The 23338-nt window shown below is 39.7% G+C and overlaps 1 protein-coding gene across 1 annotated transcript in view; it reads left to right on the top strand.

Annotated features, from left to right (window-relative positions):
• GlyT (Glycine transporter) overlaps nt 1-18715 on the top strand; it is a 421794-nt gene extending 403079 nt beyond the window's left edge. The window contains 8 exon segments of the mRNA XM_067771981.1: nt 4585-4738; nt 4813-5080; nt 10743-10846; nt 10929-11166; nt 11264-11392; nt 11460-11669; nt 14188-14757; nt 14819-18715. Of these exon segments, the coding sequence (XP_067628082.1) occupies nt 4585-4738; nt 4813-5080; nt 10743-10846; nt 10929-11166; nt 11264-11392; nt 11460-11669; nt 14188-14757; nt 14819-16573 (3428 nt within the window). The 3' untranslated portion in view covers nt 16574-18715.
• The last annotated feature ends 4623 nt before the right edge of the window (nt 18716-23338 follow it).

Genomic DNA, 23338 nt, shown 5'->3' on the forward strand with positions numbered 1-23338 from the left:
TAGAGGTCCGACGCCTGTTTATGGAGTTCACCAAGGACCTGCTTATGTTTTTTGGCTTCATACGGTTGTGTTCTCAGGCGCCGTATTTCCTCATAGTGCCTACGGAGGTGACTCCTTAAGCCCCTGGGCGGTGTTGGCTCATCAAACAGATGTCTTTTGGGATGCCCAGGTTTCTGTCTATTCAACAGAAATTGTTTGGTTAGGATTTCATTTCTTTCCATTATTGGGGAGTATTCTCGCTTCATTATGTATGTATTCTGGGGACATAAGGAGACAACCCGTGGAGGTTCTGAGGGCAGTATTTTGGCAAGCCTGTAGCTTCTTCCAGTGGGTAATCTTTAGGCTTGTCGACCATATCGGGGACGCGTAGCATGCAATCGGCTGGCCAATTGCTTTGTAAGTGGTAATGAGCGTTTATTTATCTTTTCCCCAAGTACTGCCAGCAAGAGATTTGAGGGTTTTATTACGGCTCTGGATTTTCGGTACAATTGCGGCTGCATGCTCACCAAAATGTAGATCCTGATAGCGTCACACCCAAGATTTTGGGGTGTAAGACAGTCGGTAGCGTAGTGCCATTAATGTGGACGTTCAAAATGGTCGACAATCGGGACGTCCATGTTGTCAGGGCCCACCGCTTTAGATGGTTTAGCTTGACCGATGGCATCCTCAACCTCTTTGGCGGGGATGGTAATTGGGGACGCGCTGAGTTTATGTTTGTGTGCGTGTCTGTTGGCCCACCGTCTAGCTTTGTCGCCGTAGGATGCATTATATATTGTCGGCAAAAGGCGCTCGGGCATTTTTTCGCATCCGACAGCACTTTATCGCCTAAGGCGATGGAAATTTTGTCGTTGTGCTTGGACGGATTTGGTAGGGACTTTACGGTGGACCAAAGCTTACCCACACCGGCAGAGAGGTTACAGCTTCTTAGATGTTCCTCCCATTTCGCCAGCTTGTGTTCATCCACAAGCAATCTATTGTGTTGGTTTATGTCCCTTATTTGGGGATCGCCGGGATCGAACTGTCTTATAAGGTCACGTTCTCTCGCTAAATTTGCGGCCTCCGGCGGAAAGTGAGGCCGAATTTCGGGAATTCTTCCGGCGGGAATAAAGTGAGCCGCGGCGGATTTAATGACCTTGCGGAAAGCACGCTTCCCTTGGCGAGCATAAATCGGGATAGGGAGGGTAGCAAAGCGGTTGTCTGTAAAGAATTTGTATTCGTCCCACTTTCCTTTTTTAAAGTTTATGAAAATGTGTTTTTCTGTGACGATGAAGTCGGCGGTACGCTCGAGCGAAATAAGTATAGGCAGTTGGTCGGATGCCAATGTTGCCATCGGTTGCCAGTTGACGCAGTTTACGAGTCCTGCGCTCGCGATTGATATATCCGGTGAACTGTGACAGCTTCCTACCATACCCAGAACAGGTCTGCAGAGCAGATCTTGCTGTGACTTTAGTCTCTTGAATCGCAGACATGCGGATGTTGTGCCGCTTCATGAAATCGACTATCTCCGTGATCTTCCCAGTTAATCCATTACAGTTTAACTGCAGAATTCTGAAGTGCAACGGAGGAGACGTCGTCATTCTAGGAGTAAGTGACGGGTGACTACGCCTGGGATGTGAAAGACTAGGACGCAACTGCCGTTCTGGCCCTGGGACTGGAGGTCCTTGGGTTAGCATTGGAGTACCCGGTGTATTTGGCAGGAGCTGAATTGGGCGGATGTCGCAAGCATATATATTCTGTGCAGACAAACGGTGCAAAAGGAGGTAGGGATTAAGAGTCTGTTTCTATGACCTACACGGCTGCTGCCGGATATGAGGGGGAGAGAAGACGGGCGCAGGGACTGATTCTCGGCATTGCTACCGACTCTACTACGGAGATTGTAGGTTTGAGTGGAAGCAGCCGTATGAGATGGGGCGCGAACAGCAGCGGGTACTTGTTGTGGCTTGCTGAGCAGCGGGGCTGCTGGAAAATAGTTGGGAGGCACTAAGGCGTAGACTACGGGACGCCGATGTGCGTGAACAGCAAGGAGTCACAAAAGATTTATAGAAGTTACGTAGACGTCTGGTTTTGGGATCTAGCCCAGAACAACCTGTACGATGCAACCATCCCTTACACGAGACACTCTGACAGGAGTATGACGGTCCTAAAAAGATTCTTTTCCGGCAGACGCAGCAAAACCATTTCTCAGGACCGGGGTCAGGAGACGGACCAGGATTGAGTTCGATACCTTCCCGGAGCAAGAAAATATGGAGCAGTCCCGCTGCAAGGAACTGCTTGGAGGATGACAATTTGAGGGAGGGACGCAACAAATTAAATGGGGTTACACTGAAATGACAGTCCTTGGTCGGGAAAATCCCGAGTCGCTCCGGTACATAGAACCGACTGCCTTGGGAAGCAGTAATAAGTCACGCCAGCTTCTCCATGTTTCCGCGACAACTGACGTCAGTAGGGAGCACCAAAGGAGGTCAAGTCTCCCTCCACCTTCCTCTCCCAACTCAGTGGAGGTCTCCCCTTTTCTCTGCTTCGAAACTGCGTCATCGAATAAAATACTTTCTTGGCCGGAGCGTTTTCGTCCATTCGCATAATATTACTTAGTCAGCGAAGTCTTTGGGTTTTTATTCGCTGCACTATCGTCATATTTGCTTAAAGCTCATACAGCTCTTCATTATACCCAGTGCGCGGACTTTTAAAAAGAGAATGTTGGTAGACGAAAAATTAAAATAGTGGTAAGAAGTTGGTAGATGTTTATCCAAGACAACAATAGCTACAGTTTATATTTGTACAAAACAATTCATAATTTATTGTAAAACAAATAAAGCACATTTCACGGAAATAACACTTAAAAAAAAAACACGTAAACAAAACAAAAAAATACATGTAAAATTATCTATACAAAACTTGCTTTTTTGCTGTATTTCGAGCTTGAAATACTAACGAAAATTTTCCGAAATGTCTAATTACAACAACAATTTTCCAATGTACCAAAAATACTGCCACAAAATAACCGACTTCGACATATCGTTTACTTAAAAGTTTGTTTATTTTCGTTCAAAATTATTCACAAAAAACTGATGAAAATAGCGCAGGAAAATATTTGCGTACTCATTTACTACATTTATTTCATAAACAAATTTATTTCTTGTTTGAATTTGTTCACAAATTTTTCAAATTTGGTTAGTTTGGTTAGTGTCACCTCTTAATGTTATTTGGGTGTGCTCGGCAATTAAATACGTTTACCTACTGATCGCAGTATTTGGTTTCAATGCGAATATATTGAAAGGCCGCGGTACAATGACATTTTTCATATAGATGCGTTTAACACAAGCTTTTGCATTCCAATAACATCGCCACAATCAACCAAGATGTTGCGTTTGTAAATTAGAAGGAACTTCTGACTTGGCAATTGAAGTTTATTACGCCTTGCCCATTCACATACAAAATATCGCGAAGCACTGTTATAAACATTCTCCCTATATAACAAAAGTAATTGCTAACATATTTTGCGTCGTAATCGATTGTTATATTGGAGTTTTTAATTGCGAAAAATGTTAGAAAATTTACAACCAGTGGGAAAAATAATTTCAGGTGCAAGGTGTGCCAACACCCTTAGCCAAAGCAAATGTCACATTCTTCTTCTTATGGTTTGCTTGGACCAAAATTTGGGAAATGGCTACTTTTCAATATCAGATGGCGCCAGTGTGTGTTTCATTCTACCGTTCTCCCTAAAAATACGTGCAATCTACTCATAATGCATAAGCTTGTGTTAAACTCATCTATATGAAAAACTGCTTATGTGTCGGAGCTGGATATGTTGGTAGATTTTTGGGCTTTGGTTGTAGAAGTGGTAGAAAATGAAAATGGGTCAAAAAGTTGGTAAATCTACCAATAAAGTGGTAAAGTCCGTGCACTGATTATACCTCCTTCGATGCTAGCCGCCGCCATCACGGACAGGACCACAGATGTTCCGAAGAACTTTCGAATACTCTAAGAGCCACCTCATCTTCTCTCGACACCGTCCATGATTCCGAGTCGTACATCACGTATAATGAGCGACTTGTAGAGCCTGATTTTTGTTCGTTGAGAGAGGATTTTACTTTTCACTTGCCTACTCGGTCCAATGTAGTAGTTGTTGGCAAGAGTTTTCCACCGTTTGATCTCTAAACTTACATTGTTTTTGCTCTCAAATAGACGTAATCCTTCACATTACTCCCAGGTACACCTAGGGCTATAAAGAGGATCACTCCGACTATACCCGTTCAGGTATAATAAGGTATAATTGATCCCTTCATGAAATCCTCACACAAAAGGGATCAATCCAACCCAAAGCAAGATAGGCTATAGTCGTAAATTCCTTAGCGAATCATCCCGGACTCATCTGAGACTAATCGCACTTTTTCAGGAAATAGTGGAATTTAAAATATCAATTAAAACGGCCTCAAGCCGAGCGGAAACCGCAAATAATGCTGATTTTTAAATTGCTGATAGAATACTTCAAAAGAAGCTTTAAGTATTGATGCTAAATTTAAATCTGCTAGTTTCACTTTTTCTTTTGTCTCAGACTAACTCTAAAATCTTTAATCTTTTCAGATTGTTTCTCCTATGAAGCAGCAGATCAGTGTGATGCAGTCAATGGCACCTTCTACCTTAGGACCTGCTACAATATAAGCTATGCCGAAGAGCACAATATAACTGAAATGGCATTACATGCACTTAAACGTCCACCAGCCGAGGAGTATTTCACGTGAGTGTAGATCATACACGCACACTTAGAAACTTTCTAATAAAGCCTAATGTACATCTTACTTTCTTTTATAGTAATTACGTACTCGGTTTGTCATCGGGTATTGAAGAAACTGGCGGCATCAAATTGGAATTGGCCGCTTGTCTATTCGTTGCGTGGGTCATAGTATTCCTTTGCCTTTGCAAAGGCGTGCAATCTTCAGGAAAAGTAGTCTACTTTACGGCGCTTTTTCCTTACGTCGTATTAGTTATATTATTCTTCAGGGGTGTCACCCTACCCGGCGCTAAGACGGGTATATTATTCTATTTGACACCAGATTTTAAGCAGTTGGCGAATGCGCAGGTGAGTTATATTTTGTGAGAAATTGTAAGATAAAGGAGATATCTTAAAAAACGAACATGGTTTTTGGATACTCTTTTTTACAATTTTAGGTTTCCCGTGCATTTTGTCTTTGTATTTATTTATTTATTAAATTAATTGCTGAACTGTCGAATAAATTACTCAAATATTCAGTATGGCAAAATGTTCTCTATATACAACACTGCTATGGTAGTTGTTCTTCACAAATAAATTACTCGCGTACTTCACTTATAGCGTGTTAAAATCAAGCTGATTGACTATTTCTCAGCCTGTGCTGCTTTTATACTCTCAGTTGCCTCGTTACTCTATTTCTCCTAATATCTAGACTTTTCACGAACCCTCCTCTCGAATAGTTGCTTATATATTTCTCGTTTCTGTATCTCATAATTGGTTATTTAGCTATGTATATGTTTCAGTGATGTTATCTTCTCTCTTAGCTGCTGATTACATAGATGTGTGTGGTTGCTTGCTTTTCTGTTGGTGTGCGTTTATTTACTAGCAGCATAGTGACGTATGGAAATTGCTAATATTGGCCGCCATATATTGGAAATAATGCAAATATCTAAGTAAATAAAATTCAACATCCTCACAAAATAAGTAAGTCACTCTTAAAAATATACTGATTCATTGACTAGCAGAGAAATTACTGTAGATCAGTCTTTTTAAGGTGCTTTTGTTGAACTTGCTTTTTACATCATTAGGAATTGAATTCCAAAGATGAACGAGGCTAATGAAGCATAGCTTTTGAAGCTCAGAACCATAGAAGAGATCTGCTCAAGATTTCGAACCCGGGTTTCTCGATAATTTTCCAGCCTAGGATAGCAAATGAGAACAAGTTCTAAATGTAGATCTGTATTTAACCGTAAAGCTCTTTCCCGCTTCATAAAAGTCACACCCTATAAGGCTCTTATGATATCCATTCTGATATGTAGCGTGGAACCGTGAGCGTTACCCGAAAGTTCCCTCGTAGGCCCACAGAGAGTATCGAAGTTGATTTTAAAGAGTGAATATATGGGTAGCTTCTGTTATATATATGGATGAAAACGCTTTGGGGCTAGGGGGCTTTCCTTTCGACATTTGACTGTGACAGTGAGAAAAGGCGCCCAGCAGACCACAGGTGGTCAGTGGAATCCAGAAATCCCTACACACATCTTCATCCGACCCATTCGTGAACAAGTTAACTGGTTTTTTGCAGTAGATGGCTCCCTTTCCCCCATTCCTCTCTTGGGGGATATCTGTGGTGAAGGTTGCACAGAGAGCAGTTATCAGCACTCAATAGCCGTCCTGTCAAAGTTGAGCCTAACCAATGACCGGGCAGCGGCCGCCTTTTCCGCAACAAAGGGAGTCAGTTGGTACTAGCTTCACTACCTCGCGAACGAACTTTTTGATATTCCGAATCTTCTGGTAACCTGGCGGTCCGGCTGAGACCCAGACACTTTCACTTTAACTTAGCGAAAGCTGGGTAGGTAAATTTGAAGTGGCTGAATATTCCACCTCTACATCTCTCTTATAGCTGAAGCCTTTGCTAGGACGATGTAAAAATACTTCGGTCGGACATTTTCGACTTTCAGCGTGAAATATCCATTGCCTGTAATGTATTCAACTCTTATTGATTTCTTAAAAAGTTGTAAGTATGTTACCGCTAAAAAATGTAGTCACACAGCGGACTAAAAAAGTGTCCAAGTGAACCATCCTTTTGCTGGGCAGCGACCTCTCAACCTAACCCAACCCAACTAAGAGGTAGTTTCTATTCGAGGCGATTGGAAATGAGGTCAGGCATTACTATATCACCCTCAACCGCACCTTCGATGATCTCTCTGCCTACAACAGCTTGGCTTTATAAGTAAATAATAAATATTCTCCAGCCCTTAGACCAAATACATGGAATCCCACTCATCTCATTTTGTTGTTGTTGCAAGTAGGGGAAGGGAAGTAGTCGACCAACTTGAATTTGCGGCTTAGCTCTAGCTCCTTTCAAATACCCTCTATTTACCGAAGCGACTAGGGATTTTTCACGACCAAGGGCTGTCATTTCAGTGTAGCCCTATTTAATATGTTGCATAACCCTCTCCCACTCTCCAATTGTGAAGAAGTTCACCACCATGCAAAGCTCGAGTGTGCCACAATGCACACCAAGTCAATGTTGTATTTTTCAGACGGCACGTTTGTTATATAATAGTATTTTATGTAGCAGCCGTTGACCAGGAGAAAAGAGAATCATTTAGCTTGCGGCCTCTGCTGTTGTGTAACTCCCGTCCATGATACAAATAAATAATAGTTAAAAAAAAACTAAAAAAAACACGCTTTTATAGCAAACCGAACTAAAAAATAGAAAATAATTTTCAATTAAAAAGAGTTTATATAACAGTAGTAGAAGGTAAAACAATCGTTTATAGTTAATCACCTCAAAATAAAATTATAATAAAATTTAAGTTATTAACAGAAAAATTTAATTCAGAGTAAAAAGCGTGGGGTGCATTTGACTACATTTCATATCTTTCCTCTCAGATATTTGCCAATAGAATGATTGTAACGTTCAATATCAAGCACCCCTGGGGATTCTCCGCTAAGGTGACCTACTGTATTTACACAGCAATTGTGCGCCCGATTCTTCTTTATGGTGCCTTGGTCTGGCGGCCTGCACTAGCTAAAAGTACCTATCTTAAAATGCTTCAAAAGGTGCAACGGAGTTCGGAGCTCTGCATTACCGGGGCTCTCGGCTCCACTCCAGATTCAGTTACATACGTACATGGATACATAGATACATAGAAAGATACAGGCCAAGCTAATAAAAGCGTGTTAAAAAGGGCTCCAGTATGCTCTTTCGTAGATATGCCATGCATCCACTTCTATCATTAATAAATGAATGCGTTTTTCACATTATGTGCAAGGTTTCAAATCTATGGCCATTTGGGGTGGTCAAAAGTTCAATTGACCTTATGTCCTTTAACCTTATGTGACCCCACCATCACATTATTGCATTGTCATCGAGACTTGATACGTGTGCAAAGTTTCAAGCAAACTTATGGCTATTCAAAGTGGTAATAAGGCTAATTGACCTTATGGCCGTTAACCTTATGTCACACCCCATCACATTATTGCATTGTCATCGAGCCTTGATACGTGTGCAAAGTTTCAATCAAACTTATGGCCATTCAAAGTGATAATAAGGCCAATTGACCTTATGGCCGTTGACCTTTTGTCACAACACCATCACATTAATGCATTGTCATCGAGCCTTGATATGTGTGCAAAGTTTCAATCAAACTTATGGCCATTCAAAGTGGTAATAAGGCCAATTGACCTTATGGCCGTTGACCTTATGTCACCACACCATCACATTAATGCATTGTCATCGAGCCTTGATATGTGTGCAAAGTTGCAATCAAACTTATGGCTATTCAAAGTGGTAATAAGGCCAATTGACCTTATGGCCGTTTACCTTATGTCACCTCACCATCACATTAATGCATTGTCATCGATCCTTGATACGTATGCAAAGTTTCCAATTAATCAGACTTCTAGAAACCGGTGAAAATTAAGCTCAAAAATTCCGTTACATACATGCCAAGCTAATAAAAGCGTGTTAATAAAGGAATGCGTTTTTCGCATTATGTGCAAGGTTTCAAATTTATGGCCATTTGGGGTGGTCATAAGTTCAATTGATCTTATGTCCGTTAACCTTATGTCACCCCCCATCACATTATTGCATTGTCATCGAGCCTTGATAAGTGTGCAAAGTTTCAATCAAACTTATGGCCATTCAAAGTGGTGATAAGGCCAATTGACCTTATGGCCGTTGACCTTATGTCACAACACCATCATATTAATACATTGTCATCGACCCTTGATACGTGTGCAAAGTTTCAATCAAACTTATGGCCATTCAAAGTGGTAATAAGGCCAATTGACCTTATGGCCGTTGACCTTATGTCACCACACCATCACATTAATGCATTGTCATCGAGCCTTGATATGTGTGCAAAGTTGCAATCAAACTCATGGCCATTCAAAGTGGTAATAAGGCCAACTGACCTTATGGCCGTTTACCTTATGTCACCACACCATCACATTAATGCATTGTCATCGGTCCTTGATACGTATGCAAAGTTTCAAATTAGTCAGACTTCTAGAAACCGGTGAAAATTAAGCTCAAAAATTCCGTTACATACAGGCCAAGCTAATAAAAGCGTGTTAAAAACAAGCTACCAGATAGAAAAATGTTACGAATTTTTCTAATTTTGATGGATTTCATATTAACGAATATGACTAAATTACTTTCATTTTTATTTTAAATAAAAAAGAAAAAAATTAGTCTTGGAAATATTTTAATACGAAATATCAGCCTAGAAAAGAAGGTTTTTAATAAGTTTTCGAGCTCCCGAAAATGTTTTTGGTGGAAGAAACATGGATCGAAGTATGAAAGCAAGTGAATGTAACCTTCTTATGTGTCCGTACGTTTGTTCTGAACATTTTGACAAAACATACACGTTTGTCAATTGCTTGCTCAAAGGAGGTCCTTATAAACCGACACCGCAATTTCTTGATAAATTGGCTACAAGTCCACATTTTTTATTTCTTTATTTATTGTATAATTCAAGCGTTGCACTTTAGGAGAGAATTATTAAACCATTTTTTATGGAGAACATTACCCTGTAGCTCTGCAGGTTATCCACTAGTTATGAGAGTGTCTTTGCTCGTTGTACTAGGGGTCACCTTGGGGCAGCCCAGCCTCTACACATTCAGTGCTCTTTTTGCATTGACATAGATGTTCAGACTTTGGAGGTACACTTTTTCTCAACATGCCTTGAGAAATATTTACTGTAGGGGCATGATAATAGCCCATGCTAGAACAACAGGATTTTCGTGTATTTTTTTTCGTCTACGGGTGAAGCTGCCATAAAGATATGAGTCATTAACCAATGTATGAGTCATTATCCACTATTTTTCAATAAAATTGCTTGTTTTACTGTATTCTCAATCGATATATATACACATAAATCGCGCTAAAGCATATTATTATTGTGTCAGATGACCATTGCGTTTTCATAAATATGTCAAAAAATTTTGAGGAAATTTTTGAATATACTTATTTAGTATAACATTCAAGTGCAAAGTGGGCGTTGTTCTAAGAGCTCCGCTTTTTCTAACGAATGTTATCCGTTGTGCTGATATAAACCTTCTAACGTAATAGTAGCGATGACCAAAATGCTCCAAGCACCCATTTCATAACGCCAGTTTACAAATATTGGTGAGACACTCTAGCTTATGCAAATGGCCTGCCAGCAGCAGTGCAAAGCGTATAAGGTCTTCCTCGTTCTCTCTTGCGCATTTACTTATGAGGACAGCTTCCAATCCAGTATTAAAAAGGAAAATCTAACCCTGTTGAATAACACTAGAAGTTAAGATTCTCATTAGACTCCAGAGCGTAGTAGATCGCGACCCTCTATGTAATCACGTACCCTAAACACCAACTAACGGTCTATCTGTTCTAGCATTAGATTGAAGTTCTGTGATCAAACTGTAATGTGCCATGCAAGTGAGCTCATGTGGAGCGATATCGCTTTCAAAACAGAGAATTTCTCAAAGTTTTTGTTTCATCCTATTAACTCTATTTCCACCTTTCACTTAATTTTGTCCACAGGTTTGGGGTGATGCTGCCGTACAAATATTCTTTGCGCTCAGTCCTGCTTGGGGTGGTTTAATAACGTTGTCTTCCTACAATAAATTCTCAAACAACTGCTATAAGTAAGTAGTTGAACAACTTTTTAACGCACTTATTTAAAATATACTCTCTCTCTCTCCTACGTTCTCTGGCTCTCTCCTACAGAGACTCTTTAATTGTAGCAATTTGTAATATAGCCACATCATTTTTTGCCGGATTGGTTATATTCTCAATTATCGGTTTCTTAGCACACGAGCTAGAGGTGGAAGTAAAAAAAGTCGTCGACCAAGGTGCAGGTCTGGCATTTATTGTTTATCCAGAGGTCGTAACACGCCTACCAGTCTCGCCCGTTTGGTCGGTGTTATTTTTTGTTATGTTACTTACATTGGGATTGGACTCACAGGTAAAGCTACAGCATTTGGGTGCATTTCTTTGAAATTATAAAATTTTACAAAATCCTGCTTTCTCTCTTTCTTACTCTCTATATCTCTCACTTTCAGTTCGCTCTCATGGAAACAGTTACAACTGCCATATTGGATAAATTTCCCAATTTGAGACAATACAAAACATGGGTAGTGCTTTTTGTTGGTATTTTTGGTTATCTCGGTGGTCTCGGTTTTACCACAAATGTAAGTATTTCGGCCTTCGAAATGCAACTCTGTATGCTGTATTTTCTTTCTTCTCTTATCTCTACAGAGTGGCATGTATTGGCTACAACTAATGGATAAGTATGCGGCCAATTGGTCTGTGTTGCTCATCGCCATATCCGAGTGTGTTTTAATTGCTTGGATTTATGGCTCACAACGCTTCCTGAACGATATTCAGGGTATGATTGGCAAACGATCAAAATTCTGGAACATGTTTTGGTCGGCGATGTGGCGTTACATTACTCCAGCAACGTTGTTGGTAAGTGTGGGGAGGAGATGTTAGTAAATTGTCCCTGGAGGGTTTTGTAGAAAGTCAGTTCGTACACGCTTTGCATCTAAAGGACGTAAATTCGACGGCAGCACTCTATTAGGGTACTTCACTCGAGGGATGGTCTTTGTGCTAACGAGTTTATGTTAATAAATGCTTTGAAGGATATGCCCGGCTGATCTGGAGGTATGCTTAAAGAAAGAAGTGAAAGTTTCTTAGATTTTCTTTGAGCTATGTCCTACACTTGGGGGATCGGTTTTTGTCTAAGTTGGACGGGTCCGTTAAACTTTTGTGTTGAACACATATGGTTTTGCAAATTCAAGGAGGATTGACTGCAACCACCTCGGAATTAAAATCATATTTTCGTTTGGAGGGTTCCGAGGTCCACTATCGAAACTGTATGGCATTCCACAGACTCATTAATGGTTTCGGCCTCATACCTCAAAAACTTTTCCATCCTTATTATCGTCTTTACCAGGCATAAACACATGGCTAAAAAAAACTTCCCTTCCTTCTAGTGACTTAAACCAAACCCATTAGTCTTCCGGGTCTCTGTAAACTGTCACTAACTTCACGGTTTTGAATAAATTGTCCTTGAGATGTGAAGAGACGATCTACCTCGACGGGGAGGAGTGGTGAGACTTGGACATCACATTGTTGTATTCAGGTTATCCAGTGGCGTCTTGTCGCTATGAAAGCAATGTTTCTTATGGTCACATTTTCAGTGTATTGACTGTGGAGCTCAAAAACTATATATACAAGATCTATCATTGCGCATATCCATTTCTTTTGCCTTTACTAAGGGCGCTGTTGTTGTGTCGTATTAACGATAAAGGGGAGTGTTATCGATGTTGATGGTCTCTTGCTGAATATAGATCCGGTACGTACCGGTAAGTATCACAATTAAGTAACAGCCCAACCATCTCGGAAACCATTAATCCGACCATATAAAACCTTCTAGGCCATCCCGCACGCTCACTTCCTGGTTCCAAGAGGAGCTTGGAGTTGCCAGAGCCTCGCGTGCTAAATATATATAAGATACATTCATATTCGTAACAGGATTCCCCTCGCGAAGGTGAGGTTGATAATTGAGTTGCGGAAGCTTTTAAGATATAAAGCTTAGTATTGCGCTTATCAACCCCTTGAATAGCGCTAATCCACTCTCTTGGCGTTACGTCACACTTACCGTGTCCACCTTTGCAATAGCTGACACCAATTTCGAGCACGAAGGCATCATGGGAAGACTATAAATCTTCCAAACAACATTTCTCCCCAATACTCCAAAATCCAACCCATCTTCTTTTCATACTGTATAAGGAAGACAGAACGTGAAGTTCAGAAAACCTTCCTTAATCTTATCCACTATCACTAGAGCTGCGGATGGAAGTAGTGCGCAGATAAAAATTCGGCGACACTCATGAAAGTAGGATCCAACCACGATTTTTATATTTGAGGTAAAAGTAAGGTAAGTTGCTTGAATTAAACCTTTTTTGGTACACGATGTTGCCATAATAAAAAGTACCGTAAATTTTACAATGGTCGAAGCGCGGAAATCTCCCTTGGACTAACATAAATATGACGAAATCAATGGAACGGCCGGTGCAAGTAGGGCAGAGATTAGAGTTCGGAGACATTTATCAATGTAGGACCCAACCTCCCGCTTTGAAATAGTGGAGGAAGCAAAGAGGGTATGCAATCATTAAACTTTCTCCGGCTCAAATCACGGGCATCATGGAAGTGATAATAAATCTCCGAGAACCATTATATCTTGGAAGCTTAAAGTTCGAAAATTTCGATAAACCATCTGAACTATGGCAAGATCAAGGGATTAGTGCGGGTAATAGAGCTCCAATTTTTGTGCATATGTGTCAGTTAGATCCAAGACTGTAGTCTCAGTCCCTTTTAGATTAGGCTAAAAATTGCGCAATAACAGGAATCGGTGATAGTAAGAATATGGAAGAGGAACACGACAAGCTTTATAAAGCGACAGAGAAACTGGTTTATTTGATGTATCCAGACTACTGTTTTAATTATTTGCCACTCAGGAGTCTAATAATACTTTTAACAAAAAACGGGATAAGGGCGCGCGTCTTTATCAAATGTTGCCCCTGTCCGTTAGGAATCTTTGAATGAGAGAAACTCTTTTGAGTCTCCATTAACCCGGTGAACCACGTAGCCTACCCGTCGTCTCTCAATTTCTTACCGCATATGCGATTTTCGCTTCGCGGTACCTGGCGGTTACTGGCAACAGCAAAGGATTAAGTCTTCCTCCACTTATACTTATTTAGCAACTAAGTTAAGGCCTGCCCCTTCATCTACTGCGAAATGCGAGTCTATCTTCTGATTTAGAAGATATATTTCTACTTTGCATTTGAAATACATATATTTGCGCAAGGAAGCTTTAGTGTTGAGCGAGGGACTCCATAATTCCTTCAAAAAAGTATGTATTATAGAGACTACTTTATCTGATATTTTTAAAACGTTGAAAAAACTCTCATCTCTCTTTCAGTTCATACTCTTCTTCAATTGGGTTGAGTACAAACCCGCGTCATATGGCCACTACGTCTATCCTCTATGGGCCGATGCGGTCGGTTGGTTTATCGGACTACTGCCTGTACTCTTTATATTCCTCATTGCCTTCCAACAAATATGCAAAGCACCCAAGCAGCTAACACTCAAAGAGCGTCTTAAACTCTTACTACGACCCACTGCCGAGTGGGGACCGGCAGGGCGACCATGTGTCAATTTACACGCAGAACGTTATGATAGTCAAAATTATGATTGTGTAGCCAATACGCAAGTACTAATTAATGGCCTCCCAACCGATGTGTCACCCTATGAGGACAACAGCAATGGATGTCGTGATGAGGTGATGCAACTCTGAGAGCGAGTGAACGCATCGTCGACGATAAATATGCCAGCAGTGGCAGCGACGAAAACATCCACTACTGTTGTACGCATAAGTGAACACGTTGACGGCGATGATATGGGCCTGCATATGGGTGGTGGCAATGGTGCTAATGGTGGAGGCGGAGGTAGAAGAAGCAGTGGCGGTATGGTCACTATACGTAATGAAAGTGTAAGTTGTAATAAGTTTTTTAGAGGTCGATTTTTTTTATAATAAATGTTTATCACTGCAGCACTCATCGTCGGAATATGGCACTGCAGTAGCTATTAAAACATCGAGTGCCACTAGATCTACCAAACTACCCGGTCCCAGCATATTAAAAACCCCGAAAAGCAATCAAGCAGCTAGCAATGGACGTAAGCAGCCGCAGGTGAGCCCCAGCCGGCAACCGCTGATTGAAGCCGAACTGCGTGCCAACGAGAGTGTTGGCTCATTCCTCAACGATGCAGCCGCGTTGACACAACGCAAAGTGGCTGCAGCACAAGCGAACGGTCACGCCGCCGAATTGGATGATATAAAAATAACAAAGAATACTGCCAACATTGTATTGCCCACGAAGTCGGCAATAATGACAACCACCATAGTCACGACGACAACCGCTGTTGGCGCTCAAGCTCCACACAGTACTTCCACAGCGACTGCAACAACGCAAGTTTTAGTCGCTGGCACAATGAGCAGTGGGCGTGAACGTGTGCTAACCACATTCGGTGAGCGTGGTGTTGTAACGGGTGCCGAGGCGTCAGAAATAGCTAAAGCGGCAACAACAACAACAAACATCTCTGCCAAGACATCAAATTCAGCAATGGAAACGAAGCTGGAAAGTGCTAGCGCTATACTTACACTGACCGGCGGTTTAACACAAACAAGCGCGACGGCAACAACCACAGCAGCAGTAACAAAAACAAAGCAATCGATGACGAGAGCTGGCACAGCAGCGATAAAGATTGGTGGCGCGAGACCTACGACGTTAGTCTCTACAACTACAACTTTTGCTGCGGTTAGTAAGCCAACGACTTTTACAACAACAACAACCGCGGCAATAGCAACAATTGCTAAGCCCAAATTGACAACAACAGCAACTACAGCTGCGATATCAAGCGCTGTGTCGGTGAAAATGCCAATTGTTACAACCACTGCAACAACAAAAACTGTAGTAGAGGCAACAAAAACAATTGCAGCTACAAAAACAACAACCACAGCGTCAGCAAAACACGTGACAGGTACTTCTGCTAGTAGTACAGTAGCAACGCGCCCAACAACAACAACGACAACAACAACGACAACAACAAGTTTTGGTAAGCCTTTAGCAAGCATCGGCCAAAAGGATGTAGCAACAACAACAGCGCAAACTCTTGCTACAAAAACAAATGCTGCCACCACAACAACAACGTTTTCAAAGCCGGCAACAATTGTTGCAAAATCTCTGCCAGACAGCAAACCAACAACTAAAACAACAACATCAACAAAATCAAGAACAACTGCTGCTCCTACTGCTGCCACACCAATTACAACTACAACAACTGCCACAATATTAATGGATGTTACTTCCAAAGCAAAACCAACACCAATAGCTGCGGCAGGGAGCACAATTGGTACAACAAATACAACCGAACATATAACAACAGCAGCAACTTCAATGCCTAAGCAAACATCAGCGGCCCCAGCTACAACTGCAACAACATCTACTACGAATTTAGATAAGGTCGCCGGTGCTCAGCAGACAAAAGTGGCTGCAACAAAAGTTAGCAATACCACAACAACAAATCCAATAACGCCTACCACACAAAAGCTAGCTGCGCTGTCAACTGTGCCAACAGCCGAGGCCAAATTGGCTACAGCTAACGTAACTACAACCGCAACAACAAAGTTGCCAAACGCAATAGTATCTGTTACTACAACTACAACAACAATTAGTGGAACGAAAGCGTCAATAACGTCTACGCCTTCTGAGGCAAAGGCAATAGCAACAACAAAAACATCAACGTGAGGAGCAGCCAAACCAACAACAACAAGCAAGACACCGATAACAGTAAGTAATTCAACAAAAACATCACCTGCAACCGCTTTAGCCAAGTCAAGTGCACCAACCACAACTAATGCTATTACAACAACGTCTACCACAAAAGCTACAACAACAGCAACTTCAAAAATAACAACAACAGCACCTGCAAGCAATATAAACAAAAAATAATTGCAAGCAAAATAATGTCAACCTCACATCCGTTCAGCCGATAAGAGGCTATGATAATCAGGTGAGAGGTTAATGAAATAACATAGTAGGTACATAAGTGAATAATTAAGTTTATACTAGAAGATAACTCTTAAGTATTAATTGTCTTTAATTAGTCACGGCAGAGAAAGAAAGGAGCTTAGCTATAACTAACCAGACTGCGCAGCTGCAGGTTTGGTTGGCTTAGAATACACCTTACTGGTTGATGCCCTCATCTATACAAAGGCATACACAGCCGCCATGAAAGAAGCACCATGTGAACGGGACAAGGCAAAAATAAAATAGAACCTTGCGACTCCTACCGCAGTGGCCAAAAGAAGTAGAGTGCAATTTGAAACCACGGTGTTAGCTTTGTGGTGGGAAAGAATCTTCGCCGCCAGGTGTCTCGCCGTGTTGTTATTGTAGCAGTGCTCCACCCCATCCAAAGGATGCGATCACTCACAGATTGTTATCAATGTCCTCTAACGATAGTACCATGAATTCTGCAGTTTAAACAGGGTTGTATCAAAGAGACATTGTTGTTAGAGGCGTTGGTGCCACATTGCAATTGAAAAGATGATTGGTGTCATTTGAGGAAATTTTTGTGGATGTCTCAGACGGCCTTTTGTGCTCCTTTTCCTCATGCGGCTGACCTCTTAGAGAAGGGGCCTTTTCAATCAAATGTCTTTAGGGATGTCCAGGTTTCTGTGTATTCAGCATTTCATTTCTCTCCGCTATGAGGAAGATACTCACCTGTGTAGATGATGTTCTGGGGACATAAGAAGGCATCTCGTGGAAGTTCTGAGTGCGGTGTTTTGACATGAATGCGGTTTCCTCCAGTGTGTTTTTTAGGCTTGGCTATGCAGAGCATACAAACGACCGGCCAATTGCCCAAGTGCTGCCGGCAAGAAACTTATGGATCTTTTTATCGCTCTAAACTTAAGCTATAACTGCGGCTGCATGCTTGCGAAAATGTAGGTTATAATCGACGTCACATCTAGTATTTTTCCGTATAGGCCAGTCGGCAGCGTATTGCAATGTCTGTCCTAGCGCGTGGCATTTGTGGAAGCCCATGATCACCCTTGGCAGTCACCTCTCATTGATGAGGTTCAAGTCCATAAGACTGTGGAGTGTCGATAATTAGAAACAAAATTTTCAAGCGGGGTCCACCCTTCTCAGCAGTTTGGCAACACTCCGAGTGTATTTTTACCATGAAAAGCTTTTAAGCTTGCAGATGCCGTTCGCAGCCGGCATAAAAACATGTAATACCGTCGCGCAAATTTGTAGGAAAATTTTAAAAGTAGCACGACGCAACTTGAAAGAGAAGCTTGGCTTAAATCAACACGAAGGTATGTATCGCGCCTTGTATTTATCATTCTTTTTTTTTTTTTGTTATTGCGTAGGCACGAAAAGTTATGAGCTCAACGCTTTTGATTTTGAGCAAAGTTCTTAATAAATTTATGTTTCATATTTTCAGGCGATTTTTGGAACATTATAATAATTTTTTAATGATATAGTTTTCATAACCTACAGCAGCTATAATTAGCGCAGAAATATGTAAATAATAAAATAATATATATAATAAAATAAAATTTCCATTAAAGCATTACCTAATTTTAGGCGCTTGCAAGCGCTTACAATGTAAAGTCAGTTAAAGTATAACTAACGTAGTCTGAATTAAGGACATAGTAAGAAAATCAGCCCTCGAATCCATGAGGGTTTATTATATGAACAATGCAAAAAGGCCAAAACAAGTAAGCCGAATCCAAGGCTGATACATATATGAATGCTTTTAGGCGCCCGACATTGCTTTGTGTATTTTTGAAATATACTCTTAGTGTTAGCCATAGCTGGAATTCGAGCATATATAATCTAGTATTACTTGAAAAAAGATGTTTTTGAATATTTTTTTTACCACCTGACAACTACAATAAAATAATTTTACATAAAAAATAAATATTAAATATTTTGTATGATATTTTATATTGAATTTTAATTAAATTGAGAGAGGAGAGTATACTTTCTGTATAGGTGAGAGCGGGAATTTGATACATCTATATACATACATACAAATATATCTATTACTTACACATTCACAAATTAATCCAGAAGTGTGGGATGCAAGTTTTCTTCTTATTTCTAGAGAATACTTTCGACTTTTTCATTTAATCTTTTAAATTGACAACCGTAATTAATGAGAGACTCAAGTACCTTTTTAGAGCGAAACAAGCATAATAAGTAACAAAAGAAAAAAAAACACAATTATACTATGTATTATATACCGATAGACGTATGTGCTATATGTTTGAAAAACATTAACTATTTTATAGATATAGCTTGTAATAAAAGTGTAGTGGAAAAGTATAATTCTTCTCATAATTATAACGCCAAGGAATTTGAATGCATTTCCATTATTTGCTTTTCATATTGTGGCGAATATTAGCATCACTATGCTGTTAGTAAATAATCACAACAAAAACAGCAAGCAGCCACACTTATGTACATGTACACATTAAAGCAACAGCCACACGTATGTACAAGGCAACGAAAAATATTCCATACACATAACCAGCAGCTTGAAGCGGAGAGATTATGTAGCCGACAGCTAAGAGCAGAAGTTGTTACTCACACATACGCACGCATATGTCTAGAAGAAAAGCATAAACTACAGATATACATTTATATAGCTAAATAACCAAGCATGAGATACAACTGTTCTAGAAGGCATGTGCGTGACACGTCTAGACAAAAGGAGAAATAAAGACCATTTTGCAATACTGAATATTGGAGTTATTTATTCGACAGTTCAGCGATTCGAACGTTAGCAGACGGTGCATAACTATCAGGAATTTCCCAGAATTCGTTACAATATTATAAAAATATCTGGGAAAATCCAGATGGTTTCAAAACTACTTCGGTACCTTTTCGCAACCTTTTCATACCAGTACTATTTCATTTCAATCATTTTAGTGCTATTACGATACAATTTCTTAATCTGCATGGAATCATTTTCAGTCCCCGATCATTTGAGAGTTATTTTTAGGATAGTTTCGCAATCAGTTTTGGGCTTATTTTTAGGATAATTTTTAGATGTATTGAGAATGATTCGAGATTGTTTTCAAAATAATGTCAGCACTTTTTAGAGATTATTTCGGTATATTTTTCGAAACTAGTTTAAACGGTACTCTAACCTTACTTTTTTTTAATTGCACACGTTTTTGAGCTGTGTAGATATTTCCGTTTTTTATATTGTAACGATTTTACTTGCAAATCCTCTTATTTGCCCTTCTGATAAGTTCGAATCACTAAACTGTTGAATAAATAACTCCAATATTGAATAATGGAAAAATGGCCTTTATTAAAGTACTTCACAATAACACTTATACTTTGCAACTAGCTGGCTTAATAATCAAACTGATTGATCTTAATCGAAACTGCTTGATAGCTCAAATCAAACTGAATTCCAGCGCCTCTACATTTGCTGCCTTTTATACTTTTATACTCCCTGATTTCAACCTTCGCATCTTTTAGGCGCTTCCAGAATCTACTAGTTGCCATCAGCTCTCAAACTTCTCAGCTGTAACTAGAATTACACGATTTTATAGCTTCTCTCATTGCATACTTTCTGGAGTATCTCATATATATGCATGTGTTTGTGCATTGATTCTCCACTGCTCGTATATGTACATGGTACATATGTGTAGACGCAATTATTGTTTCGTTTATGTAGATACATAATGATTGATCTATGGATGTGCATGATATCACTGTTTAGCATCGGCTTAGAGATAGCAGCACCCCTTAGTTTTGCTAATATTCATAACACTGCCCTCCACCTAAGTCTGATCGTCCCGATTAGACAAATCTGCCGATCTAAACGTTGCCAGCCTTTCCAAATATACCACTTTCATTTTGGTTCGTGGTTTACCGATGGTTTGTATGCGGTACACTACATCGTTGATTTACAACTTTGTATGGGCCTTCCCAATTACACTGAAATTTCGGGGAGAAACCTTTTTACGTTGTGGGTTGTATAACAGCACCAAATCTCATTCCTGAAAACCTTCCGAATTAAATGCTTTATCGTATCTGGCTTTCATCTTGTCACTCAAAATCTTTGTTCGTTGCCTTATCAGATCATGTATTTCTCTTAGCTCTTCTTCCAAATCACTAGTGGATTTCTTGACATTTCTCTCCGCATTGGCATCTATCCCAAACTTCATATCAGCTGGCAGTCTAAGGTCATTGCCAAAAATTACTTTTGCAGGGGTTTGGCCCATTGTCTCATGCACTGCTGATCGGTAAGCCATCAAGAATAATGGTATGCGGGTATCCATCCCACTCTTTATGGTACTTGTCTACTACTTTCCTTAACTGCTCCTTCAATGTTCTATTGAACCGTTCTACCATACCATCGGATTGAGGATGCAATGCAGTTGTCCGTGTTTTTCGAATGCCCAATGATTTATACATTTCCTGGAACACAGCTGATTCGAAATTCCTGCCTTGGTCAGAATGTAACTCCATTGGTACACCATACCTTGCAATCCAATTGTTTATATGATAGAAAGGGCAAGTGGAAGACATAAAAGAGTGAAAAGTGTCAGCCTAAAACAGGGCTGCCATCACGATAGAAAAATATATATTTATACATATTTTTTAGTTTATTTTTTCAAACCAGTCTTGCGAATATTTAAAGTTGTGTATCACAAAGTTGCCATGTAAAGTTGCATATCTTTTACATTTTCTTATAAAGATATACATTTACAATGCCAGCAGAGTGCAAAGAATGTACTGCGAAACTGCTTCAGGTAGATGACATAGTAGCATGCTCTGGTGGGTGTGGCTATAGTTTCTGCTTGAAATGCAGTAATATTAAAAGAAATGAAATAAAGATAATAGAAGATAATATGAACATAAAATGGTTCTGTAATGTATGTGCATTATCGGATACCAATACTAAATTTGTGGAAATCAAACATTTGATTAATAAATGTGAAGAAACAAAAATGAAAGCCGTTGATATTAAACAGATAGTTGAGCAGATATTTTGTAATAAATTCTCCCAGATTAAAAGAAGCATTATTACGGACTTCAACTCCCTTTTAGAGCATAACATAGAAGTAAAATTGATTGCAATGAAGAATGAGATAGTAAAAGATTTATCTAATGAATTTAAAAAGAGCAATGAATTGCTTAACGATTTACGCGTGGCAAATGATCAGCCAGAAAAACTATCTTATGCTCAGGTCGCTTCAGTAAATGAGAATAAAATTGTCATTAAACCGAAAAAGAAGGGCAAAAAAGCTAAGGAAACCAAGGAAGCTCTAAAAAAGTTGTCGAACCTACCGAAGGCCTTGTTAAAAATGTTAAAGAAGTAAATAGTGGTGCCATTATTGTAGAATGTAAAAATAAAGACGCCTGTGAAAAAGTCCAGCTAAAGGTAAGAGAAGGTATTGGAAACGATTACGAAGCAGATAAAATAAAAAATAAGGATGAAATAAAAAAGAAAATAAAAATTGTTGGTTTAACTGAAAAAGTTAGCAATGAGCGTTTGGTAGAATGCTTAACTAAGCAAAATGACTCATGTAACGGAAAGGATTTTAAAGTGTTAAAACTATATGAAAATGCCAATCGTAGAGAAGTAAGCTACATTGCGTTAGTGGAAACAGATGCAGTAACATTCGATAATGTGTTGCAACAAAAGAAACTATATATAGAGTGGGATACTTGCGTCGCTTACGAGCATATGAGTGTTTTGAGGTGTTTTAAATGTCTGGGATATAAGCACAAAGCAGCTGAGTGCACGAATAAAGTAGCTTGCAGCAAATTTGCTGGACCCCAGCGAACTTGTTCAAAAAAAGTTATTGACGTCGATGTTAGTCATTACGCTTTCAGCAAAGATTGTCCTGCGTATAAAAAATATTCGCAGCCAAGAAATAAGGCACGAGTTTAGCAACGAATACCAGAGGAGCTAAGTTGTATATATTTAAATATTAGCAGTATCGTCGCCAATAAAGCTGAACTAGAGCATCTGATAGATGTACATAAACCACATTTAATATTTTGTTCGGAGACTTGTTCGACTGAAGAAATAACGAATCAAGAGCTACAGATACAAACATATAAACTTGTACGGTGCGATTCCCACAGCAGGCACACAGGCGGTGTGCTAATATATATAAATGAAACAATTGAATACTCAATAAGTTACAACAGAACATTAAACAAGAACATCTGGTGTATTATACTAAAAGTTAAAAATATTTTCCCCCAATATCAAATAGCTCTGATATATCACTCACCGAGCTCGAGTGATGCAGAATTTATAACGTACTTATACGACATTTTAAATAATAACTGCGTAACACAGAATAATATTATCTTTGTGGGCGATTTCAACATAAACCTTTACAAGAGCACAACTTATAGTAAACAGTTAGTTGACTTATTTCGATCCTTTGCTATGGAGCAAAAAATAGATTTGTATATACGAAAGAGCGATAAGACAGATACATTTATCGACTTGTTAAATAAAATTAG

The sequence above is a fragment of the Eurosta solidaginis genome, chromosome 3 (assembly GCF_040869045.1).
Source record: "Eurosta solidaginis isolate ZX-2024a chromosome 3, ASM4086904v1, whole genome shotgun sequence".
NCBI classification, from domain to species: Eukaryota; Metazoa; Arthropoda; class Insecta; order Diptera; family Tephritidae; genus Eurosta; species Eurosta solidaginis.